Source organism: Galeopterus variegatus, unplaced genomic scaffold, assembly GCF_000696425.1.
Source record: "Galeopterus variegatus unplaced genomic scaffold, G_variegatus-3.0.2 Scaffold2402, whole genome shotgun sequence".
NCBI classification, from domain to species: Eukaryota; Metazoa; Chordata; class Mammalia; order Dermoptera; family Cynocephalidae; genus Galeopterus; species Galeopterus variegatus.
The window spans coordinates 246,934-255,597 of record NW_007728513.1 but is presented as its reverse complement, the minus strand read 5'-3'; the positions used below and the strand labels follow the sequence as shown (position 1 = coordinate 255,597).

The 8,664-nt window shown below is 49.4% G+C and overlaps 1 protein-coding gene and 1 pseudogene across 1 annotated transcript; both read right to left on the bottom strand.

The window, feature by feature from the left end:
* The window catches only part of LOC103597736, a 63,308-nt pseudogene extending 58,711 nt beyond the window's left edge, over positions 1-4,597 (bottom strand).
* Positions 4,598-4,782: 185 nt separating this feature from the next.
* Positions 4,783-8,219, bottom strand: LOC103597735 (sialic acid-binding Ig-like lectin 13). Its single transcript, XM_008581607.1, is given in 8 exon segments — positions 4,783-5,111; positions 5,194-5,451; positions 6,943-6,990; positions 7,210-7,254; positions 7,257-7,378; positions 7,380-7,485; positions 7,709-8,092; positions 8,159-8,219. Coding segments are annotated over 8 exon segments (1,353 nt in total).
* Positions 8,220-8,664: the final 445 nt, after the last annotated feature.

Below are 8,664 nucleotides of genomic sequence, written 5' to 3'. Positions count from 1 at the left end.
TGGCCGGTCCCGGTCCGGTACGGGCGCGACACTGAGGGTTGCGATCTGTTGCCAGTCACGAGAAAAGACAAAAAAAGGGGGGAAAAAAAAAAAACCAGATCCTACCAGACCCCACAGAAGACCCCTACTGCCCCCTTTCAGTCATTACCTCCCACAATGGTCACCAGTATTTGACCTTCTAATACTAAAATTAGTTTTGCCGGATTCTAAACATTATACCAAGAACATTACATAGTGTGTGCGCTTTGTATCTCAGTTCTTTCACTCAATATTATGTTTGTAAGATTCATTCATGCTGTGTGGAATTGTTATTTGCTTCTTTCATTGCATGAATAACTCACAATTTATTTACTTGTCTTACTGTTGATGGGCATTTGGGTAGTTTTCATTTTCAGCCATTACAGCTAGTGCTTCTATGAACATTCTCGTGTACGTTTGATGAACCTCTGTATGTACTTACGTTGGGTACACACCTAGGAGTGGGATTGCTGACTCATATGCTCAGTATTGGTAGGGAGTGACAAACTTTTTTTTAGTGCTTGTGCCAATTCCCACTCCCACCAACAGTGTCTGAGAGTTCCAGTTGCTTCACATCCTCAACAGCAATTGATATTCTTGATATTGTTTTGGCCAATTTAGTAGCTGAGTAATGACCTGCCATTTTGATTTTAATTTGCATTTCCTTGACAAATCCCGAAGTCAAACACATTTCTATATGTTTATTGGCCATTCGAATATCCCGTTTTGGATTGTCAGCCTTTTTTTAATTGATTTGTGGAAGATCTTTATATACTCTGGATATCAGTTCTTTGTTAGATGTGTGCATTGGGAAATATCTTCTCCCGCCAGAGAGTTATACTTAAAATAGATTCACTCTTTAAAATAGTACATGTTCTTAAAAATAGTCAAGCAAGATAGAAGTATGCAGTAGAGTCAAAAGCTGACATCTCCCTCCACCCTGCTGAGGCAAACACGGCTAAAAGTTATACACGTAGCAGTATACTTAGCAATGTAAATGGTGCATTTTTTCCCATTTAATGTTCCTAAGAAATATTATCTCCATTTTACAGAGGAGGAAATGGAGGCACAGAGAGGTAAAGTGACTTGCCTGAGGTGACACTTTTAGTAAGTAGCTGAGTCTGGATTGAACCCAGAATCTCTGCGACCTTCAACCACTCCAAGGAACTTCATGTTTCCATTTATACCTTTGGCTCAGAGGGTTGTCAGCTCTTCGAGAATCTGTCCCTGACACACTTTCCTCACAGATGCCTGTTTTGGGCTCCCGCCAGAGCTGGGGCTCTTGGGGGTCACCACTTTGGGATCTTGATTTCTGAGTACTCAGTGCTGCCCAGATCCTGCAAGCCCCGGGCCTCGGCCCCTGGAAGCTGAGGGAGGCCTGATGGCGCTCCTCCTCCTCCTCCTCTGAGGTGGCGTGGCAGAAGCGGGGGACGGTCTGAGGGGCCGTCTGACCAGGATACACGCAGGGGACCCTGAAGCGCAGTGAGAGAAGGGCTGATGGCGCTCCTCCTCCTCCTCCTCTGAGGTGGCGTGGCAGAAGCGGGGGATGGTCTGAGGGGCCGTCTGACCAGGATACACGCAGGGGACCCTGAAGCGCAGTGAGAGAAGGGGGTCAGAGCAGAACCGTGCGGTCTGGAGAAGGCAGCAAGGGTCCCCAGGGGAACTCAGGGCCTGACGGGGCGTTTATCCCTTCATCCATTTCACACCTATTTCCTGAGGATTCATTCACGTGTTCGCTCGCTCATTCACTTGTACCTTTAACAAACTTGAGTCATGATGGCCTGTCCTTATCACTAATCCCATGGAATCCTTGCAGCCTTCTGTTGGTGATATTACTGCTTTCCCCACTCTACAGAAATGAAAACAGACTAAACAAGGTTAAGTAAATCTTCAGCAGACAGAGTCCCTGACCTTAGGCAGTCTATCAGGGCAAAGTGACAGTATCAGACTGTCAACAACAAAACAGTTATCTAGTTGCAAATTCTGATTTGATGGACAGAAGCAGAGTACTGCGGGTGAAAATCACAAAGGCCTGGATGGGACCTGCTTCTGCCCTTCTGGGGCTCACAGCGTGATAGGGGACAGGGCTGTGATGGCTACAAGGAAGCATGATGACAGCGTCTGCCTGGCAGAGGGAGGGAATATTTAAGTTGGAGCATGAAAGATAATTAGGTGCCTATCAGTGTAAATGGGGGACAGAGGAAACCATGCGTGCAAAGGGACAGAGTCACAGAAGAGCTGGCCCTGCCTGGGGACAATAAGCTTGTTTTGTTAGGAGCATAGTATGTGAGTGGTGAGGGACAGGAAGGGGGCTGGGGACTTTGGAACACCAGACTGAGGAATTTGGACTTGATCCCTTAGGCCTGTGCTGTCTAACGTGTGAGCCGCTAGTTACACGTGGCTGTGGAGCACGTGGAATGTGGCAAGTCAGAACAGAGATGTGCTGCTGTATAAAATAGACACTGGGTTTTAAAGACTTCGTACCGAAACTAAAAATTAAAAAAGAATGTGAACTATCCATTAATAATGTGTATATTATCAATAACATACTGGAATGATAATATTTTGGTTGTATTGAGCTCAATAAAATCTACTCAGCCATAAAAAAGAATGGAATTCTGCCGTTCACAGCAACATAGATGAGCTTGGAGAAAATTATGTTAAGTGAAATAAGCCAGACACAGACAGAGAAATACCACATGTTCTCACTCATATGTGGAAGCTAAAAAAGTTGATCTCACAGAAGTAGGGAGCAGAATAGTGGTTACTAGAGACTAGGAAGGGAAGGGGAAGGGGGAAAAGGGATGAGGAGACGGTAGCCCGTGGATATGAAACTGCAGAGAGGTAGGGGGAATAAGTTCTGTGTTCTATAGCAATATAGGGAGACATAATATAGGCAACACATTATTGAACAACTTCAAGTAGCTAGTTGAGAGGATTTTGAATGTTCCCAGTTCACAGAGGTCACAAATGTTTGAGACGATCACACCCTGGTATGATCATTGCACACACTATAAATGTACCCAAATAGCATATTGTACTCCATAAATATATGCAATTATCATAGGTCAATTAAGAAAAAATAAATCAAAAAGAAAAATTTTTTTTTCAGAGACTGAAGTGGATTAGAGGATACCAGAAACCGGAGAGAAGGAATAATGGGAAGTTTTGCTTAATGGGTGCAGAGTTTATGTCTTAGAATATGAAACAGTTCTGGAAATAGAGGCGGTGGTCACATAGCATTGTGAGTGTAATTAATTCCATAGAATTGTATGTTTAAAAATGCTTAAAATGGCAAAGCTTATGTTATTTATGTTATACCACAATGAAAAAAAAAAGATGATTTCACATCTTTTTTTAATGCAGCTACTAGAAAACTTTACATTCTGTATGTGGCTCACCATCTGTTTCTATCGGACAGCGCTGATCTAGACCGTGGGGAACAAGCAGAGATGACTGCCTGACCGCTGCTTTGGGAGTTTCTTTCTGGAAGCTTGATCTGGGGAGGAGAGATGGTGTGAGTCATAAACATGAGGCCACTGCACAGACCCAGGCTAGAGGCAGCGAAGGCTTAGCGGGAAGGGAGGTTAATAGGAAAAAGCTTTGTGAAAAAAGAATTCGACAGGACTTGGTAAATTATTGGCTGTGGGAGATGAAGCAGGGAAAGGAAGAGAAAGAGACTTCCAGGTCCCCGGCCTAAGCGACTGCAGCAGGAAACCAGGGGGCAAGGGAGGGGGGACATATTTGGGGGAGAAATCGGAGCTCAGTTTTTTTTCTTTTGTTTTGTCTTTTGTTTTGTTTCGTTTTTCTAAAAGATGACCAGTAAGGGCATCTTAGCCCTTGACTTGGTGTTGTCAGCACCACGCTCTCCCAAGTGGGCCATGGGCAGCCCTGGAGCTCAGTTTTTGACGCGCTGCGCGAGCTGCCACAGATCATCTGGGGGGAGGCGTGCCCACCTCAGGCACCCAGGAGACGGTTCTCACTGCAGGATGGGCGCCATCCCTGCTGGCTGCTTTCTCCACCATTTCTTCCTGTAGATCTTCACTCTGGGGGAAGAGACCAGGGCCTTTCAGCCTGGCTGGCTCACCTTCGGGAGCCCAGCAGGGCTGACTGCAGTGGGGCACAAGAGCTGCTGTCCGGCTTCAGAGACTGTGATGAAAACAGGCGCGCCTTCTTCCTGGACAGCTGGAACCAGGTGTTGAGAACAGACCCTACACCTGGCCAAAGTGGCAGGCGTCTAAATTCTCGATGTTGCTTCAACTAACTGCACTCATTTCTGTCTTCACCATCTTGCTGGGTCACTTCAGCTCCAGGCTTTGAATTTTAGAGATTCTTTGAGCTTCCACCCTGCACACACACTCCACTACCACCCCATGAGGCCTTCACCCAAATCGAAGCCACCACTCACATGAAGAAGATGAGGCAGAGACAGACAGCAAGCAGGGCCGTGACACCAGCTCCCCCAATTGTCCCCTGCGCCACTCCTGTCCTGGGTCCTGGTTCCACTGCAGACAAAGGAGACCCGAAGTGATCTTCAGTCTCCTTAAGCAGGCACCTGAGCATCCAGCCTTGAATCCATTACCCATGAGAATGCCCACTTCCATCCAGGACTCAGTCTTTTGTTCCCTATCGCTCTATATAACTGCAGCCTCCTGTTCCCCCAGTCCCCTCCCCAGCCAAAGGACAGACGACCCTGGACCATAGTTCCCCTTTGCCCTGGGTCTGACCCTTTCCCTAACTGTCAGTGTCTTCTGGGACCCAGGGTCATGTTTCTCCTTTCCCTGGGCCTTGACCTTCATACTCTCCTGACTTGGAAGCAGCAGGATAGTCACGCTGATTCCCATGGGCATTTTGGGCTTCACAGCTGAGCCTGAGGCTGGAGGAGAGTGACCCTCTGAGGCTCAAGGAGCTGTTGGCCCAGGGCCCAGCTGAGCTGGAGGTGACCATGAAGGAAGCGTTGCTGCTGTTCCCCTCCAGCAGCCCCTCCCCAAGCCACCAATGCAGGGAGGGGGCCAGCTGGGCTCGGGAGGAGCAGCCGCAGTGTAGACGCTCAGCCTCCCAGGAGCAGGAGGGGCCCGGCTGCTGTGGGGGGTCTTGGGGAGGGAGAAGAGGGGTCAGAGAGGCTCTCCCCTTGCTAGGAACCAGGTGTCCTCCCCTAGCGGCCTTCCAACTCACTCTTCACAAAGGGGTTCACAGAGGCTTTCCGAGAGCCCAACTGGTGCCAAGCTTGGCAGATGTATTTTCTATGGTCCTCCAGTTCCACACAAGGCAGCTCCAGGACCCCAGGGCTCAAGGGCTGTGAGGGCCTCAGGGTCAGGCTTCCCTGGGCCCAGTTCAACCTGGCAGGAGGGCTGCTGTTTGTGACACAGACCAGGCTCAGGGACTGGCCCTGTTGAACTCGAAGAGATGAGCCATTGCCCAGGGCTTCAGATCCTGGTATGACAGAGAGAAAGCTAAGCCCAGGTCCAAGTTATGGACTCTCTGTGTTTTTTCTTCCCCTTATATTGTGTAGATCTAACTCTTCTTTTCCATTGCCTGATGGGCTTATACAGTGTGGATTCTGCCCCAAGGGGCCAGGGCTTAGAGCAGGCACTGCAGTCTTTCCACGAGGCCTTCATGCCCTCATCTCAGCTGCCTTGGTTCCCACGCCTCCTGTGTTGGCCATCGGTGTCAACTCACATCCAAAGTTTGCCTCTAAGAGTCTTGCCACTTAGTCTTTCAACAACAGCTTACTAAGATCTGTCTAACTTAGGGGTGTCAGAGGAACTCACAGCCTTGCAGGCAAGATACCCCAAAGTAAGTACTCACAAAGCAGTATGACATGTCCTGTGACAGGGGTAAGTCGGGCTGAGGTTGCCTTGAGAACAGGCAGCTCAGTGAGACTGTCAGGATAAAGAAGGCTTCCTGGAGGGAGATAGGCTTAGGGAGAACATGAATAACGGGTGGGAGCTGCCTAGGGGATGATGCTGGTATGCAAGGACGTTGCGGGATGAAGATCCGGAAGGTGCAGCTACAGCTGAGGTGTAAAACGGTCTTACGTGCTCAGGGAAAGGCAAATAGTGCTGTAAGGCTAAAGGAATCAGTATATTTGGCAGTGTTTAGATATGAGGCTACCAGAAGGAGTTATGGGAGATTTAAAAAACAATATTAGAGTGGGGAAATTCAGAGACATAAAAGAAAATATTGATGGCCGCAACCGGTGGCTTACTACTCAGTGTTTAACCATCAGTTTACCAAGGAAAAAACACCTCTGATCTGTGCATTTGCCGATTTCCTTGGTATAAATACTCCCATCTTGGCCAATTTCCAGCACCCAATTTGAAATATTGAACAAGGAGCTGGGAAAAGATGCACGCAATCGGCTCTGGCCAAGCACTGAGAGCTGACTCCAGCACACCACTGAGTGCATCTGAAAAACATTACACGCTTTTGTCTAGCCCAGGAAAATTATCCTGTGCTAAAGCCAAAAGGCCATCAGTAGACTAGACATAAATACTTTCAGCTACAAACAGCTAATTTCCTCACTGTGAAGACAGCTTCTTCAGATCATTAAGAAAAAGTCCCGACAAATAAATACGAATGGTTCTTAAACATAATGAAAGATACTCAACTCGTCTGTGGTATTTTGTTATGGCAGCTTGAGCAGACTAAGACAAATTTTATGGCACTGGTGACAGCCACATTCATTGCATTGGGGAAGGAAAAGGCCATAGGATACCTTGGTGAAAGTAGGCCGGGGGTAGGGGGAGACCAGTTTTTAGGGTGACAAGTAAGTAAGTCACTTCCCACCTTTACTGCCCCACACCTGGCCTGAGCCTTTCTCCTATGTGAGTTCTACAACCCCAGCTCAGAAGAGAGGAGACAGATCCCATCTCCACCACCCCCATCTCACCTCTCTTCCAGAGAGGAGAAGTTGAATCCTACCTGTGCCGTCTCTCCTGATCACACTGATGGTCACGTTCTGTGGAGTATCTGGACAAACAGACATAATTGGTCCCTTTTCAGTGCCAGGAAGGAGAGTTTTGTCCTTCTATCCCCAGAAACTTTAGAAAGAGGAAAAGGGTGGAGTTGGGTGTCCTCTTTCTTGTCTCTCCAGCCCCGACCTTCAGGTCCTAGCACCCAGTATCCCAGGTCATGCCTCCCCCTGCCCCTGACGCTCTCGGGACCCAGGTGTCCTGGCCCAGCACTCACAGGACATGTTGAGCTGAATGGTCCTCTCTGTGGTTACGCCAGTGTCGGGAAGGTCACTTGACAGGTGAAGTTGCTGCTGTGGTCCTGTGGCCCCGGGTTCAAGGTGAGCACCAAGGAGTGGGGAATTTGGGGGCCCAGGGAGGTTGGGACCACCCCAATCCAGGAGAAGGGGGCGTGTCCCCCTCTCACAGGCCCATGGCACTATGCAGAATATCTTCTTGGGGTGGCCAGATTCCAGGGCCCCCTGGATGTAGATGTCAAGTGTCTGTGTAAGAGCTGGGGAGGAGAAAGACAGAGACCCAGGCCCTAGAGGTGAGGACCTCCTGTGTGCGTTCCTAAGAGCAGCCTCTGCCTCGGGCCAGGTGTCTCCTCCCAGCCAGCCCCAGTGTCCCATCCCCCTTGGTACCTCCCTGGATGGGGTGCAGGAGGTCCCATCCCAGCCCTGCCCTGGGGAACTTCAGGACCCATTCCTATATCCTTTCTTGACCTTATTCCTTACCCAACACATGCACAGATAGCTTGTTCTTTCTGTAATTATATTTTATGTAAGGCCTTATCTCCACCCTAAAGAAGTAAGTCCCCGTGTCCTTTCTCTGTGCATCTCTGATATCCAGGGAGCAGTTGCTGGTCCTAGGGTCTCCAAGGAGGTGGAATCGGTCCTGGGTCTTCTCCTGCACTTTACGATATGGATCGTTTGTGGCCACTGGAGGATCCTTGTCGAAACTGGCCTCTTCCTGGAACCAGTAGCCGTGAACAGGGATAGAGTCAACCTGGTAGACCGCGGGGTAGAAGACACTGCAGGGCACGAGGACGCACAGTCCTTCCTGCACCATCACCAAGTCTGGCACTTGCAACTTGTATCTTAGATCCTGAGCCAGAGAACCTGTGCAGAAATGAGGGTCAGCTCAGGCCCAGCCCCGACGGGCCCCTCTCCCCGCAGCCCACTCACCGGCCCACAGCAGGGGTAGCAGCAGTGCCACAGCATTAGCATCATTGGGAGTGACAGTCATGGGGCCTTGGTTTCACAGGTCCAAGAGGAAGCCCCACAGGAAGCCCAGGGGTGAGGGCAGAAAGGGGACTGACCACAGAAACTTTGCACCCACACACTGTCTGAGATTTACTGCCCCTGGAGAGTAACTGCTTCTACTTTCCATGTGGAGTCCCAGTGGCGGCCACACACAGGTAGGAGGACCCAACCGCAGCTCCTGGCTCTTGGTCCACAGTCTTTCTCTCCTGCACCACTGTCTACACCAGGAAAGCAGGCACTGCCTGGCTATTCACAGCTTCTAGATTCTTGGGAGGGTCAGTCCTGTCATGGGTGGGACTCAGGAGGGCCCAGCAGAGGGACTATGAGGCACAAAAGATGAGGATGGGTTCTCCGCGGTGAGGGAGGTAGTATTGAATGAATGAATGAGTGAATGAGTGAATGCAAGAACCACATCCTGAACATCTACT